General features: G+C 41.4%; 1 protein-coding gene across 3 annotated transcripts in view; it reads right to left on the minus strand.

Moving 5' to 3' along the window:
• tanc1b (tetratricopeptide repeat, ankyrin repeat and coiled-coil containing 1b) overlaps positions 1 to 21559 on the minus strand; it is a 127982-nt gene that overhangs the window by 96995 nt on the left and 9428 nt on the right. For all 3 annotated transcript variants that reach the window (XM_050048129.1, XM_050048128.1, XM_050048127.1), the window contains exon 2: positions 17926 to 18019. In XM_050048129.1, the coding sequence (XP_049904086.1) occupies positions 17926 to 17986 (61 nt within the window). In that variant the 5' untranslated portion in view covers positions 17987 to 18019. The remainder of the gene's footprint in view (positions 1 to 17925; positions 18020 to 21559) is intronic.

The following is a 21559-nucleotide window of genomic DNA, read 5'->3' on the forward strand; positions in this document are numbered from 1 at the left end:
AGAAAAATAAACATTAAAAGTACAAATCAATTATTTGAGCAGGTCAACGTGAGTCAATCTTAAGCGCTTATTCCGACCAATGTTCCGTCTCAGTGGCTCCAACATCTGCAGTGAAAGTATAAAGATGGAAACGCTGTACTTAAAAACTGCATAAAAGGAAATATAAAATATTAACTGGCTGAATACTGATGAGGGTATCTTCACTGTTTGAAACTGCACTAAATCCCATTTTCTGACAATGTATTTCACTCTTCTGTATTCTGATAAAAATATGAGGGCTGGGTATGATTTAAAAAATTCAATATCAGTACCAATACCGGTTCCCTAAAAGTGATACCGATACCAATAGAGTACTTAATTCAATACCAATAATATAAATGGCATGATGTGCAGTAAAATAATACTTTCTAACATTTTGGTGGCATCTCGGTAGCTGAGCTGCCAACTCTGTCATGCACTGCTCAACTTCACCACATGACAGACTGTATGGGTTGTAGCTGTTGCTGTGGGACCGTAAGCTCTGCACCAGGCCACGTACACACACAGTGACAGGGCTAACTGTTAGCATCATACAGCCAATGTTATTAACGGGTTAAACGACAGAGTCAAGATGTTTTCGTTTGAGTTTACTGGTACTGGTAAATGACTCTGTGTTGGTTGTTAGCCACTGCTGCTCTCTTAGCGCCCGATAACCGTGAGGACGTCAACATGACCGTTCGCCGAAGAGAGCGGTTCTGGAGACGGCAGCAACAGAAAGTTCACTGATCTGATGGGGTGTTGGAACAGTCAGGATCAGACCCTGATGCAAAAAGGATCAAATGCAGGTGGCTTTTGAATGGAGAATTTCTAAACTATTTGGTACAGGGTTATTTCTGTCGATATCTTAGGTGTCGAGTATCGCTACTGAGCCCAATACAATATTTGATAATAGTTGGCCAGTGCATCCTTCATTCAGTCAATGTTGCAAAGTGACCATCCTCATCAAATGAAAGTCAACCATACTGAATTAAAAACCTATTTCTTCATTTATTCGTGGCCTAAGCACCCTTCTTTCCCACTGATAGCACACTAGTCACTGTTAAGGTTGCATGCAGTGGGTGCTGAATGCTCTGAAATGTCTTTCAAGGGTATAAATCTGGATCGTGTCTTTCACCTCTCAAGTAAATCTGTGCAATGGAATGTGATCCGTCACTCCTTGTGAAGGAATGCAATCCTCCCCTGAAAGACGCAGTCCCTCTCCATTGTCCAACAGATGCCTGAACTGTCCACTAAAATGAAATAACCTTAAAGTAAACTGTATGGTTAATGATAAGACTACAAAAACCTAAAGACAGTGTACAGTACAGCAGCCCTTTTGTCAAGAAGTAAAACCTCTCACGTTGGGACCTAATGTTACACACCTTTCATACAGGAAATGTACATCTGATACATATCTACTGTTTGGCCTATGTGAGACCCTTTCATATAAGACAGATGTCACAGATCATCTCTGTTACTGGTACTGAAGAGAATCTAGTCTCAGCTAAACCTTGGTACTACACTAAATTACATCACATAATTATCAAACAAAGTTTTAGTTTCACTTATCTACTCTCCTTAGTGTACTACAGTATAAGATGCTTGCTCACTTGGCCAAACATCTTTCTGTTTCTGTCAGGTGGATCTAACGCCCTCTTTCTCCATGGGGAACCAATTACTTGAAATCTAAATGCTAATAAAATAACATTAATTTTCACAGAAAACTTGTCACAAAAGTTGGACAATGGTGGCCTTTGTCTAACCCAAGAGGAGTGAAGGGTAGGAGGGTGAACTGACGCACACTGACCTATTGACCCACATCACTGCGTCCGTTTGAATGGGAAGTTGGATTCCAAACTGCAAGACTATGTAATGCAGCAAAGTCTCAAACAACATGATATATGCCAAAGACAGAGTACCTGAATTAGCACAGAGAGGAGCAGTGCTGTTTCTGTCAGTTTGTCCACTGCCTGAAGCATCCACTGCAAACCACTTGGCTTGCCACAAAGAACACCAGTTACAGTGCCAACTGTGTTCGCTAAAGCTGGTTATACTGGAAGAGTCTATTTAAACAATGTGCTCCATGATACCGTTCTATTTTTTTCAACATACAACATACACACAAACACACGTGCACCCACACAAATACTCTATTAGCTTCTCGCTAGTTAATTTTGTGGACCACAGAGAAAATGAAGACAGGCTATAATTAATGCAGATTCTTTCAGTCCACACACAAAGCACGATGACCATAGGACAATCCACCAAAGGGGGGAATTCTCCCGCTAGACTGAGTGCCAATGTGGATTCCCTGTGTACTTCCGAGACCAGGGTGACAGTCTCACAAAAGCTGTCATGGTTAACACACAGCAACCCACAGAGAGGAGAGAGAGCCAGACAACAAGGAATACAGCGTGGGGGAAGGTATTCAGTATGAGTCGTCTGTGATGATGAAGGACAAATTAGATCTAATATGTTAATAAGATGCAAATCTGCCTGCATCAAAATTCACTAAATAATTTATTAAATTAAAAAGGGAATACAAATTTCTGTTAATCAAAGCCATACAAACAGTCTGTGAAAGAGGCATCAGTGTTTTTCCCATGAGGCCTTTCTAATTTCAGACCACTTACTCAGTCAGCAGTAGCCATAGGAACAGTCAAAATACTGTATAAGGCCGCCTGACAAAAGGCTGTAAAACACAGACTGATGTAAGTGATAAATAATAAAGCAAACCGAGCGTGTTTGCTCTCTTAAAACGCATTTGTCACACTTTGTTTGCACTTGTATAACGTGCACCTCATTGTCCACCCAGCTTTATTTGTGGGGCAGAATTAAGTATATAGGGAATAAAAGGCAACCAATGTGGCAAGTCTTCCTTCGAGCATTTAATTTTCTTTTCTTTTCACTTTTGTTTATTGTATGTTGAGTATATTAACAGACTGCTCCACATCCCTCCTGTGGGCACATTTTCTACCATGAAATGTCAATTTTGGCTGCAACAATCAAATTCCATTAACTCACCAACTGTCCAGAGCAACTCTCTTATTGGTTTCAAAGGATTACTCATCTATGCTGGTGGCCCCTGAGGAGAGAAAACAACTCTGACAGGGTCTTTAGTTTGAGCTTGTCAGAAACAGGAACACTTCCTGCAGCTCTGAAACTCTCAACTCACATTCATACGCACTTGATAATGAGAACAAATTAGTCGCTTTATGCAAAAGCTAAGATGCTGTAGGCAAAGCGAGACTGCAGAATGTTTTGAATCCAAAGCACTAAGACTGTCTGTCTCTCTTCCCCTCTGATGCACACTCTGCAGTGGCCTGGGCTCTGGAATGCCTTCCCCACTGGCCCCAGGGGAAGAGAGACTGACAGGGAGGGGTCTGTGTGTGTCTTGGGGAGAAGAAAGTAGAAGAGGAGGAGGAGGGTAGTGCTGGGCAGGCACCATGACATTTCCCATTCCTCTTCATAAATCGCCAATTTAAGTGGGTATGGGGAAAAAATATGAGCCAGACAGCATCTTTACCGTGTTTTATTTCAAGATTTGTGACAAGGAAGCAGTAGGAAGGCCAATAAAGGGACTGTCAGAGAAGAAATACTGTGTGCTGCATAATAGTACAAAAGTCAAGTGAAGCAGATTTTAATTAGGCCGTTCTCTCAGAGTAAGAGGGTATTACTATGAATACCGATGAACTGCTTGACCTACCTGAGAGCAGTCCATGCAGCAAAGAGCAGGTGTGTTGTAATTGTGAAAATGCAAAATACCATCCTATGGTTGCACACATATGGTTAGTCCTACAGACTCTGAAACTATGGTGAGATCTTGGAAGGCTACTATGTCATCAATCAGTCTCAAGGTCGTTGCAGACTACAGTGTGCTTTAAGCTAAACACAATGCAAGAGGAGCATTACTATACTCTATTTCTACTCTATCAATGCAGCGTCGAAACAAAAGAGGTAAAGTGTAGATAAGTAAAACCTAGAAATTATGGAAAATGGGAGATAATTATGTTGTCAAGAGGAAAAACAGCTACACTTGCTGCATGGTTCTCTAGATTTCAGGTTTGTATATTGTAGAAGAAGGACAAAAGCACACATTACACAAATGCAAATGTTTGACCAACCATGAAAATCTAAATGAACCAAGTGGCTGTGTTGAATTGCCAAGGGCTTGACCTTGTTTCATCAGAGATTTGGAATAAATTAGGGCAGATCCACTGTTGACAGTCCTGGCTGGAGAGTTATTGATATTCATGCTAGCAGTATTGTGTGTGAGGTCCCACTATGAATGTCTCTCCACAGGCCTCCTCAGTACCAGACTCTGGGCAAGTGGGGCGCACTCTTCACTCCCACACAAAAAGGAAAATACATCCTCTCAACACCCATGCATTCTCATCAAACCACACGAATTATAATCAGAGGCCTTCGAGTGATCAAAGGGAGTCAGCTGTTGTCTGTGCTTTAATCTTATTCACCTAAGGTAGTAGTACCTGGCATTAGTTATTACATTCTATACATGCCTGTGTACATACCCTTTATAATGATGATTTAATAAAGAGACAGTTCACCCCCAAATCAAAAAAACATATTTCCCCTCCTACCTGTAGTGCTGTTTATCAGACTAGATTGTTTTGGTGTGTGCTGCAGAGTGTTGGAAATATCCGCCGTAGAGATGCCTTCTCTCAAATATAATGAAACTAGATGGCAGTCAGCTTGTTGTGCTCAAAGTACCATAATAACACATGCGAAAAAACAGCAATGTCTCTTTACAGATCATGACTTGGTTACTCCAGATAATCCACAGACCTTGTTGTGAGTGGTTTCATGTAGGAACTATTTTCTCTTTCAAACTACACCCATTAACCAAATAACTGCTCTGAAGGAAGCATGCATCTACTGCTAGCTCACCTACCACCACTGAGCTAGCTAACGTTACAGCTCAGCCGAGAAGAATGCCATTAATGTTATGTCTTGCGCTGTGAGGAGCCTCTCATCCGTAAGTGGATGCACTACTCCTTCTGCCCAGTGATATGATTGGTTGATATGGTTTAGTAGGAAAAAACTAGTTCCTACATGAAGCTGCTCACAACAAGGTCTATGGATTATCTTGAGTAACCGGGTCACGATTTCTGGAAAGAGACATTGCTGCTGAGTTTTTAAAATGTATTTTTTAGGACTCTGAGCCATCTAATTCCATCATATTTCAGAGAAGGCAGACATCTCTACGGCTGATATCTCCATCACTCTGTGACTCACACCAAAACAATCTAGACTGAAAAAAAGCCCTGCAGTCATTTTTGATTTGGGGATGACCTGTTCCTTTAACTCAATAACAAAGTCTTGATTTGGAATAAAAATCATTGCTATATGGTCTCTTTTTATTGTTATCGAGCTACATCTGCATTTATCCTTCTACAGTGAAACCTTAAAATGTCATACATGGGTTTTACATGGGGTTAATTGCATCAATGTCCTCTACAAGCTATGGAGACAGCTGGTACAGTCTAAGCAAATGACAGATGGATGATGGATGAACGAGCACACTTGTCCAAACTATGATCAATCATTTTAACACTGCGAACACGGCTCAGAGGCCTCGGTGCTTTTAAGTGGAGGAAGCACAATGCAGCCAGATGAGAAGTGGTTTTCAGCTGTCCCACATTCTCCACTTCCTCTCAATCTTGGAGCGCTCCACTTCCATTTTTTGACTCGTATCTGTTAACAATATGGATAAAGCAGGTCTGAGACAAAAGTGGAATTTATTTCCAGGCAAAAGTGCACTGTGGTCCAGAGTCGCCATGGAGATCTGGTTTAACAACAGATTTGGATTGCCATTAGCACAGATCATTAGGCAGAGCTTCTGCTGGGGCCAGGTGAGGTCATGAGAACACCACTAACCCCTGGACAACAGCCTGTTCAGTATCGTTAAATGGACTAGGATGTGGCACAAAGGCTGTCCAATCCTTCCAAAGAGCCTAATCCCATAAGCAAACAAGGACCAGTGAAAATCTTGCAGCTTTGTACCATCTTTGAAAATCTTTGTTAATGGTGAATCCATATGAGTTTGGCATCAATCACATTCGCCTCATTTCATGTACTTAGGAACTTCTTTTTGAACCATTGGCAAGTGGATGATATCCTGATTTGTTAATTTCATGATTAATAATGTAAGAAAAAGTTAATTACCCTTTCTGACACTAAACAGACTTCTTACACGACTCCGGCGGAATGCACCCCAATTTCTATCCTGCTCTCGCCACTATTGTTAGGCAATGTTAGTGTCACCAATAGAGCTTTCAAATAAAGAATGATCTTGAAATGCCACCTTTAAATAATAGAGAAATATGAAGAGGGAGCACTCCGTGCAAACTGCTCCTCTATGCAACAAGCACTATCCCCTATTCCTTTGAGGCTGGGCACAAAGGAGTCGAGGTCATTAGTTCAGCCTGTCTCAAACCCTCCTGAGCTAAGGATGGCAAGACATTCATCTGCAGGCACAATTGCAAAAAAAGAGTCTCTGTGTTCAGAAATGCAGAACAGAGCAGTGTAGAGCAGGTCAGGATAGAGGAGAGAGAAAGGGGCCCCAAAGCCCGAGACTGAACAGAGGTCTCCACAGACACCCACACCGACTTTTCTGAGAGTCAGACTCTGTGACAGCATGGGCTGGTGTCTGCAGAGAGAGAGATGGCAATAGATGAGAAAAACACAACCCTCAGAATTCTTGGAAAAATATCAAAGTCAACTACAGAGAATTAAGGCAAGGAACAGTTAGTACTCTGTACATCCTATGGGTGACACTAAAGTGTTCTGCATGAAAAGGGACACTTAAGTGTTCATTTAGATCACAGACAAAAGTATGTAAAGGTATGAAACTAAAACAGAAAAGCAGACAGGAGGAATGTGTCTGCCAAGGAAGGTCACACTGTAATTAGAAAAACCAGTGGCCTGCTGACCTCTCCAGCCAATGAAGTACCATGACAGCCACTATCGCCCCTTCAAAGACCATCTAAAAAACACCCCGGCATGTTAACTGATAAACTGTTTTTCCTCCTCTTTGAAGTAGCAAAAGAATCTATTTGCGCATGGATGGGGGTTGGGATAAGGGGAGGAGACTGGTGTGTTGCTGTGCTGTAGATGATATCACCCCCTGCTTCCATCATGTCCTCATGTATTTGTTTGGCTTCTTGTCCGTTGCTGTGCACACACTTCCAAGTTCACAGGCACCATCGATGCTGAGTGTGTGTGAGGGCCAAATTAGGGTAATGGAGAGTGGTCACCGGCTGGAACGGCAGACAGTGGACCTCTGGGAACCATGGAAGCATTTCTCCACATTCCTCCCAGTCAGAAGCCAATGGGCAGGATGAGCAGTGCCAGATTAGACCATTAGCTACAGCATTAAGCTCTCCTACATGCCCACTGACAGTTATTTAAACCATTTGGAGAAACTCACTTTGAGGATGGGATAAAGAATGGGGATGTTATCTTCATACATAGCCAGCAACGTAGTGACATTCATGAAAACTGTGACAGGAAAATGAAGACAAGTGTGGATGAGATCAAAGCAGCTGTAAAGGTTTAAGTACTGTTGGTTGACCTACAGAAAATCAGTATATGCCTGCAATGTGAAAAATGTTAACTGCTCCTAGCAACCACCGGTGAGACAGATAAGTCACTTGATTCTGATTGGTTAGGGCTAATTAACAACCCCGCTAAAAAAAAAAAAACAAAACAAAAAAAAAAAAAAACGCTACAATGAACATGATGTCTGACTGAGTCGAGAGGCAACCTCTGGGGCTGAAAAATGAAGCCCACCTGAAGTGCCACAAACTGCAGTTCCCTGAGTGGCCACTTGAGGGTGGCTCCACAAGCGAGTCAATCCCTACAGACCCACACGCTAAAATGCCCAACTTCACAGCAGAGATTAACATGTTTTGGTCTCTGTAGCTAATTTTCCCATTAATGACAACTGTACAGGGTGTACATTTTTATAGCATATAACTCTCCTGTTTAAATTTTATTAAGGCCTAAAGTTATGCATAATTAAGTGTGGACAGACTGACACGCTGTCTGCTGCATAGTGTCCTCGGGCTCTCAGTCAAATCCACCCCCTCTCCTCCACAGCTCCACCCTCTCATCCAAATATGGCCACTTGTGGCTCCAAATCCGAGATGGCAACAGTCAAAATGCCAAACTCCAGGCTTCAGATCGGAAATCCATGAAACAATGGGTGACATCACGGTGGCTACATCCATTATTTCTATACAGTCTATGGGCTGAATGAAGCATTGCAATTAATTCAGTGTGATTTTTTTCAGGTTCTGATTACTCTGCATTCAAGTTGTAAGAAAACAATTGTTAGCTGCTGGCAACAAAACTTGATGCAGCCTTAGTCCCTTTTAAAGAACACTTAAGCATTTTGTGTTTTTCAATGTTATGCCAAGAAACTAGAAACGTTTTCTTGTGAATATGTTCAACAGAGACACAATAAGACCTAGGGCTGTACCCAAATATTCGGATATTCGAATATTCGTTTCTATGGGTAGGTATTCGTTATGAAAATCTGGTATTCGATATTCGTTTTTTTTTTTTATTTACTTTTCTTTTTTTTACATATTTTTTTGGTGCTAAATGTAGTTTTTTTGTTGTTGGTAAATGTAGGTTATCAATAAAAATCTATTTCAAAATAAAACTTTTAAATTGCATTGTTAAAAATGTGAAAATATAGTATAGCCTATAACTGAGCTTGAAAATGTGAAAATATAGTATAGCCTATAACTGAGCTTGTGCGCACGGCAGGCTTGAGCGCATCCATCTGAGGCTGTGGATCAATGCCAAGTTTTACCACTTTATCACTATTCCCTCTAACTTGTAGCTGTTTATTCGTTATCTTTTGAATTTAATATGAATTATGGAACTGTTTCTGTCAATGTTTGTTTCCCCCGTTTTGTACGATAAATTATCGTTTAAAGTTTCAACAAGTTTCTTTTGGAGTGTGTGACACAAGTGTGTTTTGAAAACGATCGCGGACTGTCACCTGCTCAACGCATCAGTACCTTCGGATGCCATGACAGTAATACATTATAGATTAATAGATTATAATAATAATGTCAAAATATCATTTACAGACCGATTTAACAGACGATCACTGCTGCCCGACCCGCAGGTCCATTTGCAGGTCCCGCGGGTTATGGGTCGACCCGCGCATCACTACTCAGCTCAGTCTATAAAGGCTGTACACAACAGTAAGGCTATAGACATTATATTCTTCAGGCCGGCAGAACCAGCAGTGCATCGTCTCTACAGTGCATAGCACTGCTGATTAACCATTTTATTGCAGCACAGACTGTCTGCCAGCAACCAATTACTTGCAGAGGCAATATTAACACCTTTTAGGATTGATTGGCAACTAAAGGAAAACAGTGATGCATGGAATGCAATCAGAAAATGGTTAAGTGTCATACCATCTCCTCTTGGAAGTCTATGGTCATGTGATGTGAAGGTGAAATGTAGCCAGGGCCTGAATGTTTGTTGCAAAAGGCTCCTCAAACAGAAAACAGTGAGACTGGCAAACCCGGTCCACTGCTTTCCTCAAGAGCCCTTATTTTGCTTTTCAGAAGGAAAGACGGGGAGTGTCTACTGTGGATACACCTGAGGTTTGTGGGCGTATGTGTGTGTGTGCTTGTGTGTGTTTGTACATGAATGTGTGTGTGAGTGAAAGATGTGGTTTGAGCTACGCCCTGCTAATCGTTGCCTGCTGGCTGCGCGGTGCTTTGATAGCCGTGTAGGTCTGTGCACTCAATGGTCTCCTTTGTAGATCAGGTGCATTCTTTTCTCCACCATCTTAAATCCTGCCATAACTGTCTGGACATGGAAATCTAGGCAAACATGACTGGGAGCAAAAATAGCAAACATGGGCCAAAAAGCCATTTAACAATTGTCAGCACAGTTTTCTTTTAATCTAAGCTACAATAAGGGCATAGAATGGTAACCTAGATATAACCCTAAAGGTGTTTTTTAAGTGATTTAAAGATCTATTCGTCACACAAAACTTAGACTTAGTGTCAAACTAAAAGCAAACTGGAGCTTCAAAACTGCATGAGTTTTTTCGGTACTTAGTGTTTTCCAAAAGGAAAACCATGAGCTGATGATAAAGGAGTCAGTGGTTCAGGGCTGAGCACTAGTTATTATGGTTAATCAAAGGATGTTAATAATGTGTTTTGAGGTTGTTTGCCTCTCTTGCTGTCTCTGTCGCTCTCTATCTGTGCGTGTATGTATGTGTGTGGCATAACTCATAGTCCGTCTGCCTGTCCTGCACAGGTCTCATACTGTATGTAATCTGTGGTCTAGACATCCTGTGGTTGACTGAGTGCATCTTGTTTATCTGTCTTGCTTCGGCAGTCACGACTTTTAATTTTGTGACACCAAATTTATGAAGAGAGCAGTTTGTCTTTTTTAAGTTAACAAATTTATGTCTCTGCGCTTTAGTGTCAAGATTGTTAACTACATGAGCACTGCCTTTTACTGGCTAAATGCTTCCTCTGCCATACAGAAGTTAAATCCAGAAACAACACCAGTACCACACCATGCATTCCTAATTTACCTGCAGCACACTCTTCCTGTACGAGGAGCTTTCCTAATAAAAGAAACTGTTAAAACTTCCACCCACGACGGAAGAACACAGCGAGGGAGTTTTCTCTAAGTTCCCTTACAAGCCACAGGACAAGGAGGGAGCGTGTCTCAAAATGGCTGCGGTAGATATGGCTAGAGAGGAGGCTGCCACCCAGCTGTTCACGGACAAGAACCAGGCTAACATAAGCAGCTTGACACTAGAACTTGTGGGCAGACTTTGCACCGTGTATATATATGCAAGTGAGAGAGTTCACTGTGATTCTGCACCTGGTTTAGTGCTTTCCATCAGCGATGTTGGAAGACTGCACCTAACCAGCAAACAAAGCTCTTAAAAAGAAACCTTTGTCACACATATTAGTAACACGAAGCACATCCTTTGCTGGTTAGATGATTACTTTTTTCTGAAGCCAAAGTGGCTGGCACGCATTTAGGAGACCTAAGGGTGAGAGAAAATTGAAGGGCAAAAGCAAGCCTGTTGAGTGTTTTAGTATTTACCTATTGTGCTGTCCTCAAAGAACAGCCTGTGGTTAATTCTAACTCACATATGAACAAAGATGAAAAATTTCCATTTCTGATAGCCCACAGGAAACAGCTAGAATATTCCTGGGCAACAAGGGTTTGTGGAGAAAAAGCTGTTTTAGCTGCACTTACTGTCAAAAGCTAGCCTTTTCTGAGACATAACTTTATGATTACAATTTTATAAAAAGCAGCTTTCATTTGGACAAACAACTGTCCATCAAATGCTCTTTTTTTGTCTGGACAAATAACTGCCAAACCACCTGTGGTTATTGTTTATTGAAGGAAGTCTTCCCATAACAGTAAAAAATTCCACATGTTAAACCCCTAAGGGCAGCTGAGAGAGAATATAGACAACAGGGAAGGAATCTCTGCAATGTCAGCTGCAATATTTAACTGTATCACCACAGAGATGGAACACAGAAAACAGGAAAGAGATTAAAGAAATCTGCATTGTCAGCTCCCTGACTAAACCACAATAAACAATAGCACAACAGCAGAAACGACAGCTTGAAAAATGTTATTAGATTTATCAACACCTCGCTGACAGGCTTGACAAAAACTGGTCATTATAGCTTTGCAAAGAAGTATTATTGCAGGGGTATTGAGTTCACCCCTGAAGGAAATTCAGCGTGAAGGTTTAACCTACTAACTCTATCATCACTGAGGAGCTTCAAATTTCAAGAACCATACAAAATCATGAAAACAAAACAAAATCCTGCCTTGTAACCAATTTGCTGTTGTCTGACCCTTTGCAACAAATCACTGTTTCATGTCAAGAGACCCAAGAAACTCACAGAAACTGCCGAGACAGCATGTACCAGTCACCACCACAGCTGAGGCAACAGAGTGCAGTACTTAATGATCTCTCCCAAACACACATACACACACCATTAGTTTGTGTACGGGTCCTCTACATCATGAACATCCCCTTTTTTCTCACTTTATCTTCCTAAAATCTAAATGAGGTTCTCCTAATCAGAAATTGCCTCTTTAAAAATGATGTTACAGACAAATTCTGTAAGGCAGCAAACCACTAACACATTATGTTCTTGTCTTAGTCTTCTTTCCATCAGTTGCTTCTCATTATATTTCTTTGTCTGCTGTGGGATGCCTTGATGATGCATAAACCTAGAATTATGATAGCAGTAGTGTCCCTGACGCAAGGTTTACGCCCCAAAAAATGACGTCATAGTTTCTGTGTCAAGTGCAAAGCCTCAGAAATTTGTCACGGCACTTGGAGCTGCACCTCTTAATTTCTGTAAATAGACACCCACTGTGCACGCCGCTCTTTTCAGTTCAACACGGACGCCTTCAAGTGAACACCTGGGGAAGACTGGCCGAGTAGGTTTGCCTGTGCAGACATTCGCTACAGCTCTACATTGAGAGACCACAGGGAAAGTCAAATGGCCATAAATTCTCGGAAAGTAATAGCCCTCCACACTGGGGAAAGAAGAGGCATTTTGCCGCAGGGAGTTTCAGACCATGAGAGATTGCTGTAAGAGACCCAAGGGGGAAAGAAGGGTATAATATAATTTCAACTTGAAGTTAAGCCAGAGTAATAAATACACTACAAAAACACTATGTTTGGTGATACGCCGGAGTTTCCTTCTGAAGCAGGGAGTTTACTTTTCCAGTAACATTTTTAGAGTAAAACTCGTGGACTTCTTTCTTATCTACAGGGTATTTTGTTTGTGCGCCCCCTGGCTTTTCAGAGCACATTGCAACAAACAAAAAGTTGTGCATGCTCGTAGCTTGTGCGCCATCTACAGAGGCCTTTGCCATGGTCTTGCACAACTGAAAACAAAGCATGACATGGACATGTGTACTCTTAAGATGTAAGCCCCAATGCATTTGAACGGAGCACAGCATCATTAAATTTAAAAGGGGGACTTCAGTGCAGACGCAGTTGTTATCAGAGAGGTGATTAAGCATCCATGTAAATAAAAACTGCCAGCACATCCACCACTTCTCCCTCATGGCTTTATGGTTAAATGCACTGTTCTTTGACTCTTGACAAATGTGAGAACTCATTCTAACGTCACTGCTGTCAGCATGCCATACAAGACAATTATCATCCCTGGGGATACACTGCTGGGAAATTAAAGCAGGGCAGTTGGGTTGACCCCCATTTTCTGTGCTGGCAAGTCAACAACAGGACTGCTGAATCCAGCCAGGTGCACGATTGGCTTCTGTCTCTGTGCTGCCAAACAAACTACGAAAAGCCCTGCCAACTGGTGGTGACTGCATATCTGTTTGTGTGTACATGGCTGTGTGCGTGTGTGTGTGTGTGTGTGTGTGTGTGTGTGTGTNGGGGGGGGGGGGGGGGGGGGGGTTGGAGGAATAAACAGCTGAAACTGTTATCAGCCTCAAAGACTGCGCGCAAATGCATGCTAGTGTGATTAACACCGCGTCACCCACAACAGACAGACAACTGTCTGGCAGCTGCCCCAAGCGGCCGAGCTCATCAAGTGGTAAGCCCAAGTTGGAGGGCCTTCAGAGGCATTACCCAACACACACAGTCACACAGTCACCCACAGCAATTAAAGCTGAGTCAAAGATGCTGTTTCTGTGGGTCACATCATGAACAGATACTGACTGAAAATACTCTCAGGACAGAAGCGACAGTAAGAAGCAGTATATTTTATTCAAGACAGTGGGGCCTCTTTGAGATACAAAAAAAGAGACAGACAGCAGACCACTTTCATCGAAAACAGAATTAAATCTTGGTCGTGAATGCAGACTTGTCCTCAAATGTTTCAAGTCCACCAAAGGGATTTGTCATAGATTTAAGTTTAACTTCACTTCATTGGCATCAATAAAACTTCAATCCAAAAAAACGCCAAAAACTATGGGTGGGCCAACTAATCAAATTTTGCCCATATTAACTCCCATTTACTTCCATAAACTGGTAAACAGAATCAACTGACATGACATGTGACTCAATTATATGCACTGTGGACTGTCAGGACCAAATCACGTTGGACCTCACATAAAAAAATAAGAGCAAGATCAATAGATGGTCTGAAAGGGGATATTTGCTATGTTGATTTGATGTTTTAAAGCTGTTACAACAACACAACTATGCCTGCAGGCTTAGTTCTGTTACTTCAGAACACTGTTGTTGAGGAACATTTGCATTAAGACAAAAACAGGATGAAATACATTCACCCAAACTAGCCTCATGACAGTGTCACTAACACTGTCCTAAAAAAAAAAATCCATCAGCTCAGAACAAGCAATTTGCTTTGTAATGAACCACAAACCAGACACTGCTGTGAATTAATAGGAAGTCATAGGTGAAACTCACAATAAAATCTGAGGGGCCTGTATCCTCAAAGAGAGCACCAATTAAAACACTGTTTGGTTCTTTACAATATAATCATCTTCTTGTGCCTTCAGGTCTCAAATCTATTAACTCCAGTGAGGCCTACTTGCAATGTAACCTCTCTCAGAGAATGTCGACATCAAAGGCAGCAGGCCACAGCAAACTAGCATCCTACTTCCGGAGTGGCAGACCATTAAAAAAAGGGGGCACTTAAAAGGGATTAAAAAGGCCAATTCCAAACAGATTCCTTACAGAGTGAGTTTAGAAGAGGCAAGCGCGAAGGAGGAGGAGGAGAAAGGATCTAGGAGGAACACATGACGGAGAGACTAAATTAGCAAACTGTGTGTTTTTGTGGTCTTGGCAATGGGGAGATCCCAAAGGAGAGCTAATGACTGTAGTGGTATCTGGCATAGGGGCCAAGTTTCCTTGACTGCTTTAAAGTTGCCTCCAGTCCATAGCCACCATGTCATGAGCAACATATGCTGAGCTATCTTGCAATTATACCATTATCAAGGTCTTTCCTACCAATGATTTCCATTATATGTTGCTAAGCAGATTTTACAGGAACTTTGTACTTCTGGTCCCTCTGAAGGAAGGAAAATCTGTACAGGCTGACCTATGAGGATATGAGCAGGACTGTAAAAAGCAACAGGGTTTCATTCATCTGCAAAATACAAAATCTGACAAAATAAGCAACAAGCTAGTAAATAAAAGATAAATACCACTGCCAAATGTCAAGCATAAAACAGTAAGACACAGCCCCAAAGCTGACAGAAATCTCAAACATCACTGATGCTGTTGTATCAACCAAATTAAATAAATCGTTCTCCATAATCCAATTTAAAAATGGCAGGAAGAGGGAAGTGCATATAATAAAGTAGATGACAAAACTCCAAAGTACCAGGCATTTAATTTCAAAACAACATTCTTTCCCCAAACCATTTGGGATCAAAATGAAATCTTTATTCAAGCCTCGCAGAAGGTGCAGTGAATATTTTATGTGCAATATGGTACTATCTTGTCTCGGAAACCATTAACTATACTGCAGTGTACCCAATTTGATTAACACGGCCTTCCCCATCAGGGCTTCTGTGTTACAAATCTCATTTCAGATCCCAGGAAGGACCTGAATTTACAAACAAATTATTCTCTTCAAGGACAACATACGAGTAAACACAGGGTGGCAAAATATGCAATTTAACTCTTTCAATGCAACTTATTATTTGTAAACATATTTGACACCCCGACTAATAAATATGACAGACTGTGACTGTTGATATGGAGTAGAACTTATCAAGATCTCAATCAAGATCTATTAAGGAATATAATCAAGATTTATTTAGGGAATAAGTCTTATTTATTACAGGCCATTACAGGTGTTTTCTCTACAATCTCATGAGAAAAGTTCATTAAGTCTCACCTTCAAAAAACTCTTAAAGCCTGAAAATAAAAAGATATTCAGTAGAGATTTGTGCCCCATACAGGAACAACAGCGGGGCAAAGTGACCACTGCTAGCTGCTACATCTCTGTGACCTCTCATCTGTCTCAAGAGCCCTAAACAACAGAGAGGAGTGACCAGATTTTATTGTCCCAGCATGAGAAAGGGAGACAGAACTGCTTTAGTCTGATGGATGGGGTCCAACTGCGAGAGTGAGGCTGGGATAAAGGAGCCGTATCCCGCCATAAAACTCTGCTGCTCCCAGCTTTCACGTACACTGAACCTCCTGTGTTTAAGTGTACATGTGTGGGCGTGTGTGTCTGGGTTACAGGGAGGCTATGTTATCAGAGTGATTCATACATGTGAGACAACAACCTGATATAAAACGAGATATACAAGCCAACAATACTCAATTCTCCCTTTGTGCTCTGCTGGAGAGCAGCGCAGTGAAGATGACCGGAGGAGATCTTTTCCCTTTAATTTTAGCATTGACTGTTGAGTGAAACAATTACACCAGACAAAGGCAGTAGGAGCAGAACTATGACACATGTACCTCCTGTATATAGACCTACCTACCTCTTTACCTGTAAAAACCAGTCCTTAGGTGGTAAATCAAGTCTAGGCTGGCAAATGCAGTGTAAGCAAAAGTGGTCACAGGCTATGTAAAGACCGATCAGTAGAGGGGGGCGTTGTATGAACAAGAGACAAGTCAACAATGTAATACTGAGCATGACTCATGTCTAGTCATGTTGGAAAATACTACAGATTTCCAAAGTAAATGAAAACATCTGTTATGACACAATGTCCAAGTTGTCTCTACAGTCAAAACTAGATTAAAAAAAGATGGAAGATATTCTGCTCTGGACTGACAGTTCTACAAGTAACAATGGTTCTGTGCATTTTGGGTGATTGAAAAGCGCAGTGTGATGGCGCTGGGCTACTGTGAGCCTACACAGTTGTAATTTGCTCATCACCATCCCTTCACACAAAACGGCAGGTCCTTGCCATTACAGCAAGAATCTTGCTGTAAAGAGACAGTGAACAAAAATTCACATCTTTCCTCTTACCTGTAGTGTTATTTCTCACTCTAGGTTGTTTTATTGTAAGTTGCAGAGTGTTGGAGATGTCTGCCCTCTTTCAAATACAATGAAAGAAGACGGCAATATGTATTTTTGATTTGGGGTGAAATGTCCTTTGAAGTGTTGTATTCTGGGCCTGTTATTGTTCCCAACTGCAGTGTAAAGCTCCAAGTTAAACAAAAAAGCCAATAACCTTTTCATTTGTACTGTGGCAATTACTTTATAAAAATTGCATTCAAGTTGTGGTGATAACAGTGATTACAATTATGTACAAACACAGCACATGATGGATCTTATTTTTCAGCTGCACACCACCACCATCACAATTTAATCACACTACCTGCATATGAGAACTCCACTGGTGTCAGTAATGTAGCACATTTCTTTTTGTTTTGCTGTTCTTAGAGGAAACAAGTGACTTGGCCCCTTATATTTTAGGTTATTCCTTGTGTGCAAACATCTTTTCCAGCTCTTACTGTATGTGGGTATTTAAATATGAGTCAATCACTTAAAAACCACACAGTGCGCTTCAAAGAAAGTGTCACAGACAGAAGTGGTAAAGCTAAATTATTGGCCATATATATTCAGGCAATTGCTGTAAATGATGGTTTAGATGACAGGATGTTTGCCAAGTGCACACTTAAGTTTTAGCATGACTTTTGTGCTTTCATCTCAACTTTCTTTCCAGTTTACTTTAGCTTTATCTAACTTACTTGAGCCTTCACATTCTGAAGAAGGGTGTCCATGAAAGAAACCGTAAAAAAGTTTCCAAAGTGAGAAACGAATTCATAAACACTGAAAGTAAGACGATCAGAAGTGTACATCGGCCTCTGAAATAGAGTTTGTGTGTAAGCCTTTGGGGTTTGGGGTATTTGTTCCATGAGACGTAGCTTGCTGTCCCTGATCTTCCACATACCTGAATCCTTCTTGGTCCCCTTGCCTCCATCTCTGTTCTTCTTCAGCACTGCCTTGAACATGGCAAGATTCCTGGAAGCCTCTCTGAAGGGCCCCTGGGAGAAAAGAAAACAAAAAAAAAAAATCAGTCATTCACAGCCACGATAAGACAACAGAAATGCCTCTATTGTCAGTGATCTAAAACCGTGGAAATGATCCAGCAATACAAACACGTCTATTTCTATTCTTGGGACAGAACAGAGGCCATTTCCTCTATTCACCTGCCAATAAGAAAACCATTCTAAGGCCTACACATGCAAGTGTTTTTTTTTACCCAGAACTATCCAAACAATACAAAATGTGTCCTCGAAAACGTAACATAGCAATGGAAAAACAGTGTACATCCGCATTTCATACTGCTTAGCTGGCAGCCGCCTGGGAGTTTTCCCACAGCACTCCCAATCCTGCAGGTCATCAGTGGAGGGGCACATGGAAAGAATGCTCTAATATTTAAACAGAAAAGGACAACTTCTGCTATCTTGTTATGCAGGAAAACACTCTGTTGAATGCCCTGAATTCCACATGTAATTGATGCTATGTGGCTGAACTTGGGTGTTTGCAACTGCTTTCCCTGGTTGTTCCCAAGCTGGTGTGCATTTTGAATCCTTAGAGTTAAACGGTATAACATGAACTCAAGGTCCAGCCTGGATGTGCTTGTTTACTTTGGAAGTATTTATAGTCTTATGTACTTGTACAATGGTAAAAACATACTTAACTGTTTTAACTGCTGCTGTGTTTCGTTAATTGTGTGGGATCTTTGGTTTCTAACCCTCTAAACACATTATAGGTTGCTACCCTACTGTATTAATAGTAGCAGAGCAATCTTTCCGATGAAGAGAAAAGAATGGTTTCAACCAAATAAGGCTATGGCTTCTGCAAACAAAACACACAGTCCTTGCACTGAGTTCTCAACCCCAGAAGCCAGGCTTTAAATATCTAGGTCCTCTTACTGCTGCTGGGAGTGAGGCTATTGATCTGCCCTTTTTCCATCCTTGATGGTGTCAGATGAAACATGGTGAAGCAGAGCCTCCACTGAATCTGCTATGGATGGTGGAGGTGAGGGGGCAAATCCCTGAGGAGCCTCTGCACCTCAACTCAGCCTTGACTACTTAAAAAATTAACTTTTCATGAGGTTTTGGCAAGCCAAACTCCAGTCACGATTATGAGTGCAGTTTCAAGGCAGAATATGATTACTCTATCTGTGTTTCATTCGAGTATCTAGGGAAAGCACACACAAAGCAAGAACGTCACTCTCCGACCCAACTCCATTTTTTAACCGATGCTTTCTGGAACTGATCCATTTGGTGAATTTCAATTCCTAGGCTCTGTTCAATTTTCAGACAATATAACATCAATGTCCTTCAATCAGCCTGAAAACTGACTTCATTTAAAGATGCCAAACATTGATTCAATATCCCCCCCACGACATCCACCCTAAAAGGCTTCATAATGCAATTCTAGGCCTGGCAGATTCAATCTATCATCCTCTCTCTAGAGATTAATTTCTTAACTGGTTTTATTGGAGAAAAAAACAAAACAAACTTAGCTACTACTCAAGCCATCAGATCAGGAAGGTCGGGTGCTTGTGTAGCCATGGCCTCACCTTTTCATCTCTATACAGTCCCCTCCAAAATGTCTAGTACTTTCCCAAGTAACACCTAATCTAGACATGTAAAGCTTGCACAAAGACAAAAATGCTAAAGTGTCTGCTCAGTTGATTTAAGTAAAAGGCCAAAGTCCACCAGCAAATGAGCAGGAAGCTCCAGGGTCTGGCAGCACAGGGGCCAAAACCGATCATCTGCACACACTGCGACGACACAGAGCTGGTTGAAAATCAGAAGAGTTTTTTTTCTTTAATATCATTGTCACAACATAATTACGCCCAGATGACCCAACGTGAGCAGGTGTATTACTCTCTGACAGTTTTGAGGTTGTAGCAGTAGCAGGATATACAGAGTACTGGGAAACTCTGAACAACAACTCTGAAAATTAAACTTGTTTTTTAAAAGGGAAATGTTTCTTGGTATAATAAAAACTATGATAATCATGTAAGTCTGCTTTTGAGTATATTTTGATTAAAATATGATGCAATAACAGGAAGGTCAGATTGCAGGATCAAGTACAAAGCAGCACTTCTGGAACTGGATTCAATGTAATGCTCAAGAATGCACAGGTGTCAGAACAAAGAACATGTCAGCAAGGTAAATGCCAGGTGTGGTGCGCTAAGAAACAGATCTGAGGACTGTGTCTACCTGTATGCATACAGATTAATGTAGTTCAGTATGGAACAGTACAGTGTTCATTGGCCGAGTCAGTGGAACTACTGACTGCTGTGTGGGAGCTGGCTGCTCATCTCCACAGTAACAATAAACATCACCCAGGTTAACCCAAAGGAAATGAGAAACGCCCTCTTGAAACTCCAAAAGCCAACATGACAAATTCCTTCCATCCCCCCTCCCCCATCACAGCCAGCAGACACACACAGCCAGTACCCACTGGGAAAAAAAGACACTACCTCTTCAGCCATCTACAGTCATCACTTTTATCCTGAGGTGTGCCTCTATTAGCCTATAGAGCTCATAAGTTGCGTGTTTCCGTTTCCGGTACATGGGACCTTAAAAATCGATTTCTCATAATGTATTTCAATGGCTAGATGAAAATTATTTTCTGGTCACGTTTGAATTGTGCCATGAATTTAACATATGTTGTTTGTGAATTTTTAATATTTTTTTGTGCAAAGAAGTCTACAATTTAGCGGGAAGAAGTTTGATACTGTTAGGTTTTGTGTGAAAGCGCTTTGTGGACTACAGCTCTTCGCTGCTCTCGACGCGTATGATATACGTCACCACTCGCACTTCGCTGCTCTCGACGCGTATGATATACGTCACCACTCGCACTCTGAACATGGCTGTGTCTCTGGTACACTTCACCGCCTTCTTCCAATGAGAGGACAAAAGCCTTAAGCGTGGCGAAAACCACTACAAGTCTGGACAATGGTGACATTCAGGTACGAAACCCACCAGCATTTTGATCTGATGGCTCCGTAGATCGTGGCAGAAGACGCAGCAGCAGCACTGTGAGTTGAGAAGTGTGATGACGTGACGTCACATAGGCGACATGTAGTCTTTCTCATTACGTTGTTTCTACAGCCTTTAACTGAAGAATCATACAAGAAACTGTCAAACTCTTAACATGAAAAAATATTATTTAGACCCATTCATATTTTCCGAGCCTAGAGGTCCAATGGGGGTCTACCGGAAGGGGCGTGACTTACGAGCTTTATTGCAAAGTAAGGGGAATTAAACCCTGAACATTGTTCAAATGAAAGCCAAACATGTATTAAAACATTGTTTTCAATAATACAGATTTAACAATGACATAGTGACCATAACATATATTGTAAACAAACCACCTTTTGTTTCCTGGGAGTCACAACACAGAAACAGCTCTACATACTATAACAGTGTGAATATTTTTTCCCCAGCAGACACTGACACATTCTTGCCAATTAAACTGACAACTATGACACTAGGTTGCAATAGCCACAGACGGTTAGGGATCAAGATTATGTTATTATCGTACTGGCTCCAATGATG

Source organism: Epinephelus moara, chromosome 7 (genome assembly GCF_006386435.1).
Source record: "Epinephelus moara isolate mb chromosome 7, YSFRI_EMoa_1.0, whole genome shotgun sequence".
Lineage (NCBI taxonomy): Eukaryota > Metazoa > Chordata > Actinopteri > Perciformes > Serranidae > Epinephelus > Epinephelus moara.